This window comes from Nycticebus coucang, chromosome 5 (assembly GCF_027406575.1).
Source record: "Nycticebus coucang isolate mNycCou1 chromosome 5, mNycCou1.pri, whole genome shotgun sequence".
Classification (NCBI taxonomy): Eukaryota; Metazoa; Chordata; class Mammalia; order Primates; family Lorisidae; genus Nycticebus; species Nycticebus coucang.
In genome coordinates, this window is record NC_069784.1 from 50,284,168 (window position 1) to 50,300,560 (window position 16,393).

At 44.5% G+C, this 16,393-nt stretch overlaps 1 protein-coding gene across 4 annotated transcripts in view; it reads left to right on the top strand.

Moving 5' to 3' along the window:
- HAO2 (hydroxyacid oxidase 2) overlaps positions 1–16,393 on the top strand; it is a 35,804-nt gene that overhangs the window by 15,345 nt on the left and 4,066 nt on the right. For 2 of the 4 annotated variants that reach the window (XM_053592691.1, XM_053592692.1), the window contains exons 2-6: positions 8,487–8,619; positions 11,401–11,552; positions 13,336–13,619; positions 15,123–15,332; positions 15,435–15,539. In XM_053592691.1, the coding sequence (XP_053448666.1) occupies positions 8,489–8,619; positions 11,401–11,552; positions 13,336–13,619; positions 15,123–15,332; positions 15,435–15,539 (882 nt within the window). In that variant the 5' untranslated portion in view covers positions 8,487–8,488. The remainder of the gene's footprint in view (positions 1–8,486; positions 8,620–11,400; positions 11,553–13,335; positions 13,620–15,122; positions 15,333–15,434; positions 15,540–16,393) is intronic. The other 2 variants (XM_053592693.1, XM_053592694.1) reach the window with 1 other exon arrangement.

A 16,393-nucleotide genomic window follows, 5' to 3' on the forward strand; every position in this document is an offset into this window, starting at 1 on the left:
CTTTATCTATAAGCTGATGATCTCCTGAAGGCTGGGTGCAACTTAGGCTCAGTAAAGCGGTCCTCTGGATCAGCCCCACCCTGGGAGTTTCCTGGCTCTGCGTGTGCGTTTTATAGTCCCTGCATTCCACCCAGGCCAGTACCGCCTCAGGTAAACCCTTTACTCATGGGGACTCATCTTCACAGATGGTGGTTGCCATCTGTGAAGATGCCCGGCCTCATCTGGTTTCCCAGGGAGACAAGAGGAGTGGCTACGGGATATCTGGGAGTGGGCCTTGTTATTGCTAAAGATGGCTGCTGCTCTGTACCTTGGGGCACCGCCACTCCGGTGTGATTCCCTCTTAGCCGACCGTCATCGCCTCACTCCTGTGCTGCAGAATCAGCACTGTCCAGTTGAAGTCCAGGTCTTGTCCGCACCTCTTGAGAAATCACCCAAGAATCTGGACTCCTGGGGTGCAGGCCTCCAGACCTCAGAGTGAGAGTGGAGGGGACTGCTGGGAGCTCAGAGTTGCGGGTCATAACACCAAGCTCCTTGAGAGCAAATGAGCAAATAAACAGATACAAAGGCTACCAGACACACAAGCCCATAGATACAAAAACAGACGGAGACACATAGACATACAGACAACACCCATGACAACAGCAACATAAAAACATCTGCAATAAAAATAGTGATAATCTAAAATAATTGAAAAAAAAAGAAAAAGTGGTGTTCATAGAAAGGTTAAAAGAGAAGAAAGGATAAATTAAAAATAGAAATAAAAAATATATCTATATAAAAAGTAATAAAAAATTAACAAAAGCTCCTCCAAGAAAATGGTGAGGAAAAAACAGAACAAAACAAACAAAAAAAAAGAAAAAAGAGAAAAGAAAAAAAGGCACCAACCACAAAAATATTATTCTTGTATGTAGAAATATACATCTATATGTATAATGTAGGGATCAACTTTCATAGGAATATATTCACACTGCAGTATACTTTCTGGACACCCGGTGTCACAGTGAGTGGTTTCCAGGCTTATATACCTGATTCACAGTTTATACTGTTATCATGGTAACCACCTTCCATGGCCAATCGCCATTTTGGAGTTTCTGTAAAAGTTTGTCACCTAAGTGTTGTGTAACCTCCACTGTTCTGCTCCAGAGAGCACTGGCAACCCACCTTCCCACTCAGTGCAGGAGTACACGCTTCTCAAATCTTTCCACTCTGCTCCCAGTTTCTCCTGCAAACTGGCGACTGCAATCGGCTGTGGGGGAGGGTGCTTCTGTGTTCGCGCAGTTGCTGGCGGGTTCCACAGCTGTAGCCGGTTCCCACGGCTGGAGTGGTTGGGGACCTTATTCTGAGTTTTATGGTTCAGAGTTTCCCTTTTGGATCAGGACCCGCCAGTTCACTGCGCAGCCTGAACCGCCAGCCCCCTCCAACATTCTCCACCAGGAATGCTATTCAATCACTCCTGGACTGGGGGAAGGCACCCGCCCTTTTGGGTAGTTCAAAATGTCTGTTTCCCAGGCGGGATTGCTTCCTTTCAGTTTTCCATCAGGTTGCCCAGCTTCCCGTGGTTTTGAGTGGCTCTCCTTTCAGATGCCTCCCTCAGTTCAGGAATAAATATTCATCAATTGGGTTTTGTCAGCATTTGCAAGCTGCTGTCCTCCATAAGGGAGGGGCCTGCTGGCCAGCACAGCCAAGCAGGGAAGAATCTCTACAACAGAGTCTGTGGTTTTAAATTACCCCTCATATATAGTAATCCATAAATTCACTGAGAGTCTCCAGCTGTCCGTCCACACCAATAATTCACACACGGGGAAGGTCCAGACCCCCTTTCCTCTCACCTGATGGCTTGGGAGAGGTGGGCTACATGTCCATCCTGTCCACCATCATGCTCCACCTCAAACTGAAATATATAAGACTTGACAGTTCTACAAGTGAAGAAACCGAGATTGAGAGAGAAAGGAGCTTGCCTCTGCTCATGTAACTAGTAAGTGTTGGGAGGCCTAACACAGCCCTATACACTCCCCAACCCCAAGATAAAGGAGACAAAGGATCTGGCTAGCTCTACCCCCAGAAGCTCAAGCCTAAGGTTATACTTTCCTGGAAAACTATAGAATTTGCTCACCCCTATAATCCCATATGAAAGAGGTCTCTAACTGCCCCTGGGTACAGAAGCCATCTAAGCACTGCCTGGGGGTGGCTGTCCATTTTAATAAAGCTGACCTGTAAGTCTTCGCTCCTCTGTAGGCTCATCTCTGGGCCCCACCAACTACACGTCCCACTAAGTGTCACTAACCCTCCCCACTGAAGCAGGCTACCCCCAGATGAGGTATGAGTTCATTATGTACCCCAACTTCGAGTGCAGCCCCCTTTCCTGATTAGGAGCAACCAGGACAGAACAAGCATTGGAATTGGAAGGATGAAACTAGCTGGGTCTCTAGAAATCTTAGGTCGATGCTGAGATGCTAAGTCTCAGGTAGGGATAATCTAAGTAGCTTCTATTGTCAGACATTTCAGAAATCACTGCAGGAGTCACAGCCTATTTCAGAAAGAACACCAACTATGGAGGCAAAAGATCAGGGTCCTGGCTTCCTCTTATCATTCTGCCACCAAAGCTGTGCACGTCTCTCCATCTCTGTAAGGTCCCCCTCAGCTCTATGAAATGCCATTTTTCTGTTGTCCAGCCATCAACAGGCAGGACTGATGGTTGTGATGGCAGGAGACACAAGATAGTGGGTAGCTAATGCTCTAATTAGGCCACAATAGCTCCAGGATGAAGATGTCCCTAATATAAATGTCCTCCCCCACCTCAAAAATGACTTCATACTGTGAAACGCAAAGCTCCTAGATTACAGTGAAGATGTGAGTCCCCCCACCCCCATTATAATCAAAGCAGCAGTTCTGAAAAACGCAAACCTCAGACTCCTGAGAGCAGAACATGTTTACCAGGCAAGAGAAGAGCTTTCACACTGGGAAGGAAAAATGCTAATGAAAGTGGGCGAGTAGCAGGCTGAGGAGAGAGGTTATCATCATGTAAAACGTGTCCCTCACAGCATGGGAGAGGTCCTGAGTCCTTGATTCATGATATTTGAGGGCTCAGGAAAGAGAACAGAACTGACTCTGGGCTGACAGAAACCTGCACTCAACTCCTGCAACATTTGGCTGGGTTGGTGCCTTTGCACTTCACTCCCGCAGAAACAAAATCCTCAGTCCTAAGGCCACTCCAGTGTTAGAAACACTCTGGTCCCCATTGTACTCAGAGGCCTGAACTGTTAGTGCTGGGAATCCAAGTCCTTCCCTCTCTTCCCTTGTTGGGGTCTCCTCTGCCTCAGTCACAGGGCATTTTCCACGTCTCCCCTGGACTCAACACTGCTATTTGCGCTGGCTCACGGGGCCCCCACAGTTCTAGGCCCTCCACCCTCTCACATAGGGTGTTCTATTACCAGGACCTTCTGTGACTGCAGTCTCTCCCCTGATAATGTTGCCATTGTTGTAGTGACAACTGTACCCTTCCACGGCTGTACCCTTCAGGGCCACTATCCTTGAGGCTGGGGAAGAGTCACCAAGCATATGGTGATCAAAGCATTTTGGCCAACTTTGAACAAATTAATCTCTCCAACTAGGCCCCCAAAATGTGGCCTTGATATTATCTCTGCCATTTCGCTGGGAAACTTGGTATAAATTTTTCAGAAACCAGGCCAGAGGGTCTTGAAGGACGCCATTTGGTAGCACCAAACAAGTATACCTTAGAGTCAGTCATAATAGGCAGTCTTTCCCCCCCACCCCCACCCACGGATATCCTCATAGATAAAAATCTGTGATTTTTATCCTGAGATTTCCCACAGAATGCCTGGGCAGGGGGGTGGGGGAGGGTCCATACAGATATAATATCTGATAACCCAAAGTTCCTAAAATGACACCAACATGAATCATACTAATTATATGAAATCTTCAAAGAAATACCACTTTTTATCTAGCCTGCGTTAGATCACACTGCAATACTAAAGAAAGCAAGGTCTTCCTTGAAATGCCAATCAACTCCAATCTGCATCCTTCCTCCTTCTCTTGGGTGGGGAAAAGACTTTGAACTTCTGACTTCACATCTGAACATCCTTGCTCTTAGATTTTTGCTTCTGCATCACTAGAATGCTAATCATACCTCATCAATTTTTACTATTAGACAAAAAGCCTCAAGAGATTAAATGAGCTAAAATTGTTCCTAGAATAATACGTTTGGTCAGCATGCACAAGTCTTACTCTTTCTCCTCTATTTCTTTCCCTTGGGCAGTTGAAATAGAAAAAGAAAGAAGAAATTAATCATTGAAATCAATGGGAATACAAGAAAACCATTAGCTTGCCTTCTCTCTTTAATTTCTGGGGCTTCAAGTCTGATAGGGATCAAACTGAAATATACAAAAACATACTGTGCTAAGTTCTTCCTTCCCAAATTTAGGAAAAGCTTCAAACAATGAACTTTCTCTTCAACTATAGGCCTTACCTTGGACCTTTAATAAAAATAATGGACTTATTCTAAAAAGAATGGTGACTTTACATCTTTTGTATTAATTTGGATGGAGTTAAAATACATTCTTCTTAGTAAAGCATCACAAGAATAGAGAAGCAAGAATCCAATGTACTCAATTCTGATATGAGGACAATTGATGCTAGTCCATGGTGAGGGGAGGAGTATTGGGAGGGAAGGAGGGAGGGGAGTGTGGGGCTACAGTGTGTGACACACCTCTTGGGGGTGGGACACTGTTAATAGAGGGACTTCACCCAGCAAACACAAGCAGTATAACCTGGCTCACTGTACCCTCAATGATTCCCCAACAATTAAAACAAAATTGACTGTTGTACTAAGTTTTACATATGTTATTCAAAAAATGCATATATTTTTAAACCTATAAAATTCTCTTAAATTTCATACTAATTTATGTGAACTAACTATTTTGCTCTTCATATGAAATTAAAAATGGAAAACATCTACCTTTATAAGCTATGAGAACACCTAATTCCAGAACCATCTCTCACAATAACTCACTGGCTGATCTTTCACAAGCTACTTCATTTCTAGGTCTCTTTCTCTTCAAATGCCAATTAGGGAGACTAATACTTTCTCTGCCTACTTCACAGGAAAATTGAGAGGAAATTGTAGCTAGAAAAGGGGTTAAGAAAAAATTAGGAGAGATACAGAAGTGAGATAAAATAGTGTGTGGTATATAAAGGCACTAGAGTTCATTCTTTATTTCTAAGCAGCTTTCAGATTATATAATTCACACAATTGCACGCATATAATTCTGAGTGAGTCAGAGCCATTTCTTTTGGATTAGACACAAGTTTTGTGTAGTGTCTGTGCTAGAATGTGCAGAATGGCATTTCTGGGACGATGTGAGGTTTAAGATATGCACATTTGTTGAGCTATCAGGAGCTGAAACCTGGTGGAGAATTCTCATATAACCAGGCAGAGAGATGACAGAGGTGCTGTCTAATTCAAGATCCCTCGGAGTACAAAGTGTGTTGGGGGTCTTGGAGTTCTGTGTTTCCTAGAAGTCATAGGACTCAAAATAAAGCTGAGGCTATGATTTATTACAGTTAAATGATACACAGCAAAATTAGCAAAGGGAAAGGCTCAGGGACACAGTCTGGAGGCAACCGGCTATAAACTCCAAGAGTCCTCTCCCAGTGGAGTCACACAGGAACAACGTGACAACACACGTCAAATGTCGTTTACCAGGGAAACTTGTCAAGTCAATGCTCAGGGTTTTATGTACCACACTGTTTGTACAAACATTACACAGAGTAAATCCTTGTTATCAGGGGGTGGTGGGAACCCTGCTGAAATCCAAGTTCCCAGATGCCAGCCAAGGTCCAATCTTGCAAGCAGGCCTTTTGAAGAACAGCATTCTTAGGTCTGCAGTGTTAATTCTTTTAGGCACACAGAGATAACAAGTAATTGCAATATAGTGAGATAAATGTGATGACTAATTCATTCACCTAAGGCAGTGATACTCCATCTGTGCCCTGTGGCACACTGGTGGGCCACGAGAAGATTTTAGTTGTGCTGCGAACATTTTTGAAGATCATTAATTAAATTATTTTATAAAGAAATTCAAGGCACAGTAAGTATATTCTTTTTTTTTTTCTTGGTCAACATAATTTAAGTGTGCCACAGACATTAACTATAGGTTCAAGAGTGCCGTGAGATAAAAAAGATTGAAATACAGTCAGTCCCTTAGGTGACTGTTATGGGCTATTTCTCTGCTTGATGTGGCCAGATTCCAGCTTGGCTACAGATGCAACTGGACTAAGGTTTATTGACCCTTTGAAGGGTAGGGTACAAATGAATAAATTAGAGATAGTGTCTGGCTAATTTGTCACACTCAACTCAGCACCTCAATAGCTCCCCGCCCACCTGCTGACAAGGTACATTTTCTGCAAAAAGCTCTATGGCTGGGCTCCAAATTCTTCCACCCTAGCCTCCATCCAGAACCTACTATACATCCTGAGAGCTCTGCTTTCCATCTGGCATATAATTTCTTCCTGCTCAGTCCCTTAGGTAACTGTTATGGGCTACTTCTCTGCTTGATCTGGCCAGATTCCGGCTTGGCTCCAGATGCAATTTGACCTGTTCTGCCCATCCCCATCTCAGCCACAATTCCCAGCACCCACATTTCATCTGGCCTCTTAGACCCCCTTGTCCATGAGAGGGGGCCACATCTTTCCTGGATGAACCCTGGTTACGGGGGCCTATCCCCTTCCCTCTGTCAATGACTTCAAGGCCATGCTGTTTCCACACTAGAGCCAACTGCCCAGAGCTAGTCAGAGCTTTGAACTTCAGGTTTCTCCACCTTTCCTTCTGGAACCTTCACATACAGGAGCTCTATGTGCTGCACATTGTAGACAAGGGGCAGACTTGGATTTTAGGAAGATCCCAGGCAGGTGGAAGGGGACAAGGTGGAGAATAAGTCTGGAGGCAAAAGAGAAAAACAAAAATTGTAATAATTTTTTAAGAGGTCAGGGGACTTCAACTAGAACTGAGGCAGTGCTTGTTGAGTGGAGGAGACATATATGAGGAATATTAGGAAGAACAAACCATTAGGACTTCGGATTGGGGGAGGGGTATCGCTGGAGTGGAGCAAGAGTTTCTGGCTTCTGGCATTCGTGGATCAACAGCTTTGATGGAAGCCCCATTAAGGTAAATTTCAAAACTATTAAGAATAGAGTACAAACATCTTACCACAACAAATAAGTAAGCGAGGAGATGGTTATGTCAATCAGCTAGATGTAAGCATTCCACATCATATAGCAAATCAGCACATTGTACCCCATAAATGCATTAATGTACATAGTTATGATTAAATAAGGCATTTTAAAAAAGGTAAAGAAAACATTCAGCTCCTTCAGGATTCTCCATACTTCTTTCCAAAAGGCCTGTATTAGTTTGCAATCCCATCAACAGCATATAAGTTTTCCTTTCTCTCTGCGTCACTGGCAGCATCAGCAGCTTTGGGACTTTGTGAGGTAGGTTAGTCTCACTGGGATTAGGTGATACCTCAAGGTGGTTTTGATTTGCATTTCTCTGATGATAAGGGATGATGAACATTTTTTCATGTGTTTATTGGCCATTTGTCTGTCTTCTTGGGAGAAGTTTCTGTTCATTTCTCCTGCCCAATGATTAAGGGGGTTGTTTGCTCTTGCTGATTTTCTTGAGTTCTTTGTAGATTCTGATAATTAGCCACTTGTCAGATTTGTAACATGCAAATATCTTCTCCCATTCTGAAGGTTGTCTGTTTGTAAAAGTAGACTTTCTATTTGATCCTGCAATCCCATTACTAGGTATCTAGCCAGAAGAAAAAAAAATCATTTTATCATAAGGACATTTGGACTCAAATGTTTGTAGCAGCTCAATTCACAATCACAAAGATGTGGAAACAACCCAAGCACCCATCAACCCATGAATGGATGAATAAATTGTGGTATATATATATACATACCATGGAGTACTATTCAGCCATAAAAAGATGGAGACTTTACATCTTTTATACTTACCCGGATGGTGTTGAAGAACGCTCTTCTTAGCAAAGTATATCAAGAATGCAAAAGCAAGCATCCCATGTACTCAATACCAATTTGAAACTAGTAGATGGACAACTACAGGCCCATACAAGAAAAAAACACAGTTGAATTCAAGAAGGGGGGATGGAGAGGATTCAGTAAGTTCTCACCTAACTGGTATGATGTAAGGGTGTATTTATGGCACACCTCCTTGGTGAAGTACCCAGCCACAAATCAGACTTTACCTTATAAATGCAAACAATGTAACCTAATTATATGTGCCCTTAAATAAATCTGAAAATTATAAAAAAAGCAAAGAGCATAGAAGATCAATGTTGAATCTAAACAACTTTATACCATAGCTTCCCCTTCACCTTTTCCTCTCTAACTGAAGTGTTCTCATTAGATTTTGTTTTGTTTTGCCTTTTCCTTTGAAATTCCAGAAATGCCCTCGGTGTGCTTGGCGGACTTTGAGGTGCGGGCACGAGAGCAGCTCTCTAAGACAACTTGGGATTTTATTGATGGAGGAGCTGACGAAGGCATCACCCGAGATGACAACATTGCAGCGTTTAAAAAGTTTGGTCTTCCATAGCCTTATGTTGTTAACCTAAGGTGCACTGGCTGAAACATACTTGGGCCACAAAATACTCCAAATATAATAATGCGGCTTTTTGTTATTTTGATTGGTTTGTGGGCAAACGGGAAGATGGATAAAGAGGGAATTTCTCATAGAACTAGCACATGTGAATCGTCCTCCCTCTTGCAGCCTGAGAGGATAAGATGTGAGTCCCAGGATGCCCTGGGCAGAGTGGGAAAGCCTACTGGGCAGGCCTGGATCTCCTGAGTTCCTTAACCCTGGCTTGGAGGAGAAAACGTAACCATGAAGACAGGACTCAAGTTTGGAGGAAATATGATGATCCAAGGAGTGTTAGGGATGATGACAGATTGATTCAGGAGAAGAGTTGGACTGGGAATGTAGGGCATAGAGTGTCAGTCAACCAGCAGCCAGCCCACAGGCCAAGTGTTACCCAGCACTTTTTTTTTTTTTGAGACAGAGTCTTAAGTGATCGCCCTAGGTAGAATGCTGTGGCGTCACAACTCACAGCAACCTTAAACTCTTAGGTATAAGTGATAACTGAGACTACAGGCGCCCACCACAACGCCCAGCTATTTTGTTGCTGTTGTTGTTGTTGCAGTTGTCATTGTTGTTTAGCTGGCCTGGGCCAGGTTCAAACCCACCAGTCTCGTTGTATGTGGCCGGTGCCCTTCCCACTGAGCTACTGGCACTGCCCCCAGTACTTATTTTCATACAGCCCACAAGATGAGGATAGTTTTCATTTTTAAGTGGTTGATGGGAAGGGAGAGGGGAGGCAAAAGAAGAAGAATTTCTGGCATGTAAAAACTTTATGAAATTCAATATATATGTGTATATATATGTATATACACACACCTTTTTTTTTTTTTAGATAGGGTCTTGCCCTGTTATCCAGGCTAGAGTACTGTGGCCCAGTCAGAGCTCACTACAGCCTTGAACTCCTAGGCTCAAGAGATCCTCCCACTTCAGTATCCCAAGTAGCTAGGACCATAGACACACACCACCATGCCCAGCTTATTTTTTGTTATTCCTGTTTTTATAGAAATGGGGTCTCCCTATGTTGCCCAAGCTGATCTTGAACTCTTAGTCTCCTGCCTTTGCCTCTCAAAGTGCTGAGATTATAGGCATGAGCCACCGTGCCCAGCCTGAAATTCAAATTTTAATTTCCATAAATAAAGTTTTATTGGCACATTGCCATGCTCACAGTCATTTACAATTATCTATGGCTACTTTTGTGCTGCAAAAGTAGAATTGAGCAATTGTTAAAAAAAAAAAAAGAGTTGAGCAATTGTGACAAAGACCAGAATATTTATCATCTGCACTGTTAGGCAAAAAATTTGCTGACTCCTATAATAGAGAAGACGGGAAAACTGAAAAATGGTACAGAAAGCAAGCACTGACTCATCTCATTTTGTTTTCACAAAGATGTTAAGAAATTTGGATTATTATTCCTACTTCACAGATGAAATAACTGAGGCTACCTTAGTCCAGTTTGCACAATTAATATTTTCAGAAAATGTTTCTAAGTTTATGTACAGAAATAATATTTATTTTGTGAGGCGGCGCCTGTGGCTCAGTAAGTAGGGCGAAGGCCCCATATGCCGAGGGTGGCAGGTTCAAACCCAGCCCCGGCCAAACTGCAACAACAACAAAAAAAATAGCCGGGCGTTGTGGCGGGCACCTGTAGTCCCAGCTGCTCGGGAGGCTGAGGCAAGAGAATCGCGTAAGCCCAAGAGTTAGAGGTTGCTGTGAGCTGTGTGACGCCACGGCACTCTACCAAGGGCAGTACAGTGAGACTCTGTCTCTACAAAAAAAAAAAATAAATAATAATATTTATTTTGTGGAAAACAGAAATATTTTGACCCTGACACTAAGGTATCCGTTTGTCTTTTAAAAAATGTGCTTTACATATTTATTATTTGTGAGGTCCCTTACTTTCTTTTAAAGCAGTACTTTTTTTTTTTTTTCTTTTGAGACAGAGTCTTACTCTGTAGCCCTGAGTAGAGGGGAGTGTGTCATGGCTCACAGCATCCTCAAACTGTTGGGCTCAAGCAGTACTCTTGCCTCAGCCTCCCGCATAACTGGGACTACAGGCATCTATCACGATGCCCAGCTAGTTTTTTTTTATGTTTAGTAGAGAGGGGGTCTCACTCTTGCTTAGGCTGGTCTTGAACTCCTGAGCTCAAGTAATTCACTGCCTCAGCCTCCTAGAGTGCTGGGATCACAGGAGCAAGACACTACGCCCAGCCTAAAGTGGTATTTTTTAAGTCAAATCTTACAATGAATTAGCTGCTAGACAAAAGGTCATGATCACTCCCTGGGATTTGTCCTCTTTCAGTTTACTTTCCGGAGACTTGTTTTTAACTGGTGAGGAAACTCCTTCCTACCTATTCTTTTCCCTTCCAGTCCTTGCTATGATGAATCAATCAAATTGTCCAAGTGCTGAGCATACTCCACCGTCTTTGAGTCTAGTCAAAGAGGCAAAGACACAGACCCCTGATACAGCCAGGCTGGGACAGTGGGGAGGTTCCGAGAAGGCTGGTGAATGTGGAAGAGCGTGCTAGGAGTGGCTTCCAGGGGCCGAGCCTCCAGCTGGGTCCACACTGCTCATTCAACTCTCAGCCAACTGAGCCCACCAGGGTTTCATGGGACCCAGTGTAGCTTAGACCTGCACCAGGAATCAGGGGCTCTAACCCCTGAGCAGCACCTCCCAGCTGGAGAGGTGTGCCACCAATGCCTAATCTGTTTGTTGCCTAGCACAGAATCCGCCTCCGTCCCCGATACCTGAGAGACGTGTCAGAGGTGGACACCAGGACCACAATCCTAGGGGAGAAGGTCAGTGCCCCCATCGGCATCTCACCCACTGGATTCCACACCATTGCCTGCCCTGATGGGGAAATGAGCACAGCAAGAGGTATGAGCAAGACCTCTCTCCCGGAAGTGTGGAGGGGGGGGCCTTCTGCAGAGCAGGGCCTGGGAGCCCCAGGGTTTCTTTCTAGAAGGACCTTAGAGACAGCAATCTGGTAGACATTAAGAAAGTGAGAAAGGGAGTGCTTAAAGCTATGTCTGTATAACATTTCACCCAAGACTGAGACAGAAATCCACTTTCATACTGAAGACTCGTGAGAGTGGCAGAGGGGCCACAGATGAATAGGAAGGTGTTAGAATCCCAGCAAGTCACCCCTCAGATGAGGGCTGCCGGCCCCTCAGACTCATACAGTCTGTGGGGAAAGGGATGCTTAATGTGGCCCCACGGTGACTCTCCTGGCCCCCTGTGGGCCAGGCCTGGGGCTGAATGGTGAGTCTCTGTATTTAGAATGAGGCGAAATTCACACCATCAAGTCTTAACACAAGACCTTTACAATTGCTCTTGCCCACACATTCCCTTTACTTTCTTGGCTGTCTTGTCATCTTGTTTGACAGGTGTCTGGTTAGATCTTGTCTCCTTAGTAAACCTCATCCTCTCCCCACATGCTCCACGACCACCACTAATAATAGTTATAATTATAGAAGAGAAGGGATGGGGCTGAAAGTACTCCAGACTCCTCTGTAGTCTTCACTCTGGCTCAAATCTGTTTCTGTGAGTTCCCCAGCTCTCCCCTGGGGTCCTTTCCTTTGAGTCCACAATGAAAGAAGCAATGAATTCAAGGATTCTAGAGCTGAATGTGACATCCATCTGTTTGGCTTAGGAGCTGGGTCTGTCTAGGTTGAACTCTGAAGAGCCCGTGTGAATATTTACTAAATTTCACAGATGAATACCTTGTTTTGGGGGAGGGATGGTAATAGGGTATCCCTGTCAACGTGATGAATTGAAAATATTAATTTTCTTTCTTTTTTTTTTTTTGCTGTTTTAGCTGGCTGGAGCCAAGCTAAAACCTATCACCCTCGGTATATGGGGCCAGGCGCTGCCCCTGAAAATATTAATTTTCCATTAGACCAAATCCCCTGCCCATGGGTTGTACCATGGCAGTGACAATGACTGTGGAGAATCCCGATGGAATGATTAAAGTAGGAAACAAGGACCACACAAGTGGGCGGCAGCAGCAGCCGCAGACTGTCTCCACCACCCTCATTATCCCCAGCATCCTTACCGTGCAGCACTTGGCAGTTTAAAGAATGCTTTGGCATCTAGTAGCTCATTCAATCTCCCCACAACCCTGAAGTGAGGTTCTCACATCTGGAACTCAAATCTACTTCATGGCACCCCATTTTACAGATAAAGGAAATGAGAGTCTCAAGGACACATAGCAAGGAAGTGGCAGAGCTAGTTAGCATTCTTCTAATCACAGATGCCACACTTTCCCCACTACCGAGTCCAGGCTTCTCCACAGGGAGTATACTCCCTCATCCTCTGCCCTCTCTAACTCTCTTCTGCTTCAGGAGGTATTCATAAGAAGTCTACTTGCCTATCTGAAGGCTGCGACACAGCCAGTGTGGCTCTAGAGACTACACGACCTCTCTAGCCAGAAGTATTTTATTAGGAGTAGATGATCTGTATACAGAGGAGGACCCAAACTGCTTTAGACTTCTCAGTCTGGCCAAACACCTCCCATCCCCGCCCTACAGGAAAGTAGAATATAAATTAAGCTTTATCTGCAGTGAAGGGCAAGCTGGCCAGAAACCACACTTCCACAGGGCTTCCCACCCCGGTCCAGATGCCTCTGCCCTCCAACCTGAGGGGTGTTTTTGTTTTGCAGCCGCCCAAGCAGCTGGTGTCTGCTATATCACCAGCACATTTGCCAGCTGTAGCTTTGAAGATATTGTTGCTGCTGCCCCAGGAGGCCTCCGGTGGTTCCAGCTCTATGTGCAACCAGACCAGCAGCTGAACAAACAGCTGGTCCAGAGGGTGGAGTCCTTAGGTTTCAAAGCTTTGGTAGTCACTGTGGACACACCTGTAGTTGGAAACAGGCGACATGACTTTCGAAACCGATTAGACTTGAAGAAGAACTTGATGCTAACAGATCTTCGATCACCTAGAGAGGTAGCAAAGATGGCAGAGTCTGTGGGAAGGCCGTATCAGAGGCAAAGTTCCTCCCACCCCCTTCTCTTTTCCTCCCTTCCTTCTTTCACATATTTATACTGAGTGGCTGCTTTATGCCAGACACTGGGGACACAGCTATTCAAAATGCAGATCTGCTTTCTGCTCCCCTGAGCTTCCCGATAAACAGAACATAAGACCAATTGTCCTCACCCCTGAGGCTGCCCAGCTTCTCCCCTGAAGTGTTCTGCCAGAGCTGGACACTGAGAAATGGGAAAGCCATAGAAAGGATTTTTACATGAATAGGTGCGTGAACTAAAACAGTTCATCCAGCATTTTCTACTTCGTGGCACACTTGGAAAATGCTCATTTTGTATGGTGCAGGTAGATAAGCTGGCAATGAAGGGGCTACGCCCAGCCACAGCAACTGGTCACCTGTCCAGCCAGCCCAGGTGCCACCCTGCTAAGTTGGAGGGATCAGTATCTCTTCACATCTAGAACTCAGACCTGGAACAGCAGGGTACTGTACACATCTGTTTGGAATCCCTGAACTAGGTGATGACAAGGGCATTTCCCCACTAAAGTCCTATAATTGCATGGCTTGGAGTGCCTGAGAGAGAAAGACACGGTAAACTTAAGCCCTTGCCTATAGTAGAGATAGTAATGTCAGCCTTTTCAGCCAAGAGGCAGCTGTGACACCCCATCAAGTGATTCAACAATGCTACTCATTAACCACAAACTGGCCTTGGGCTGCTCCAAAATCATTATCCAAAGTCTAGAGAATAAATGTTTGGTGTGCATAATGAGCCAAGGGTAAACATTGGGTAATATTACTAAAGTATTACTTAGTTCTCAAAATCCTGCTCCTATCTGGACCCTTACTCATCACAGTGACCTTCAAATGCGTTTGCTCACCTGTGGGTGTGCTGCACTCTGAATCCTTTTAGAGAAATGACTGTGTGGCCTTGGGCACGATGGCTTACGGCTGTAACTCCAGAGCTCTGAGAACCTGAGGTGGCAGGAGTTTGAGATCAGAGTAAACCAAGCCCCGTCTCTACTGAAACTAGAAAAACTAGCCAGGCATTGTAGCAGGTACCTGTAGTCTGGGCTACTGGGGAGGCTGAGACAGAAGGATCACTGGAACCCAGGTGTTTGAGGTTGCTGTGAGCAAGGCTGATGCCACAGCACTCTAACATGGGAAACAGAGTGAGACTCTGTCTCAAAAAGAAAAAAAAAAAAAATGACTGTATCTTGTTTGTCTTTGTGTCCCCAGATCTTGGCATAATTGTTGAGTAGCCACATGATTAATGACTAATGAATAAGCAATTGAAGTAGAAATCCTTTTCTACAAATTTTGTTAAGAAAAAAAGTCAGAAGCATTGCTGGGTTCTTTCGCTCCTCTCTCAGGGTTCTAAATGGCAGCTCTTCAAACGGGTGTCCTCTTCAGAATGGGTCAAGCAGCCTTGTAGAAGTCTGGGACTAACGTTCCCTTTTTATTTCCTATAGAGAAATTCAATACCTTCTCTCCAGACCTCGGCCCCTAGCCCACATTTCAGCTGGAATGGTCTCTCCTGGTTTCAGAGCCTAACCCGCTTGCCCATCATCCTTAAAGGGATCCTGACAAAGGAGGACGCAGAGTTGGCTGTCAAGCACAATGTCCAAGGCATCATTGTTTCCAACCATGGTGGGAGGCAGCTTGATGAGGTTCCCTCTTCGGTAAGTAGGAGGTCTTCAGAGGGGCGTGAATGGAGAGCAAGGAGCACCCTTCACTGCGGCTCTCTGATTAAAGCTTCCTACTTCCCATCCCAACTCCTACAGTCACTTTCACGCACCCAGCACCTTTCACACACCCTGGTAATTGGCAGAGGGGAGAATGTAAAGAGTGCAGAGCAGACCTGGAGGCATCCCAACCACTGGGACCAGGTAAGAGCAGAAAGCAGCACTGAGCCCACCTCTAGCAATCAGCCATCAGTCTCAGAAAAGAAAACTAACCCACATGTAAATTCAAGGAGGGAGGAGGGTGAGAAGGGGTGTGCTTTCTCTCCTATCTACTGGGCACAACACAGAGGTACACAGCACACCTCCTGCGTGAAGGGCTCAAGTGCAACTTGAACTTTATTTAACAAAGGCAAACGATGTAACCTAATGGTATGGACCACCATATTAATCTGAAATTTTAAAAAGACCAAGAAAAAAAAAAAAACAGAAAAGAAAATTAACAAAAACATTATGCAGTAGGTGTCAGGCTTTCAGTAATCAATTTAGCTTGCCCTGCTCCCTTGAGAGGGCTGAGTAGTAAGTGAAGAAAGAGAAAAACTAATTCCCCCATTGTGCTTCCTCCACAGAGAGAGAGAGTACTGGCCCAGGAGCCTGAGAGAGGGGAATTTCTCCTATCTCATTATGCTTATTGTTTTCCCAAGCCATTTGTCAAACCTTCCAAACCCAGGAGCACCCTGGAATCATCCAAGATTAGTGCCAGAGTTAGTAAAGTTCTCTCTTGCCTTGGGGCTCAAAAGTTAAGAAGGTACCAAGAAAAACTTAGTAAGGTAAATATTATAATATTTTCATGCATTATTTTAAAAATGAAAATTAAAACAAAAATTCATGGTAACAAAATGTCAACACTTTAAACAAAGATAGGACCCACCCCTACATTTGTATAATCCTGCCTCACCTCAGCTTAGTTCTGGCCCTGGGTCCAATAAAACTTTATTTACAAAAACAAGTCCCAGCTCACAGGTCAGAATTTGCCATCTGATTCTTTACAAACATTACAT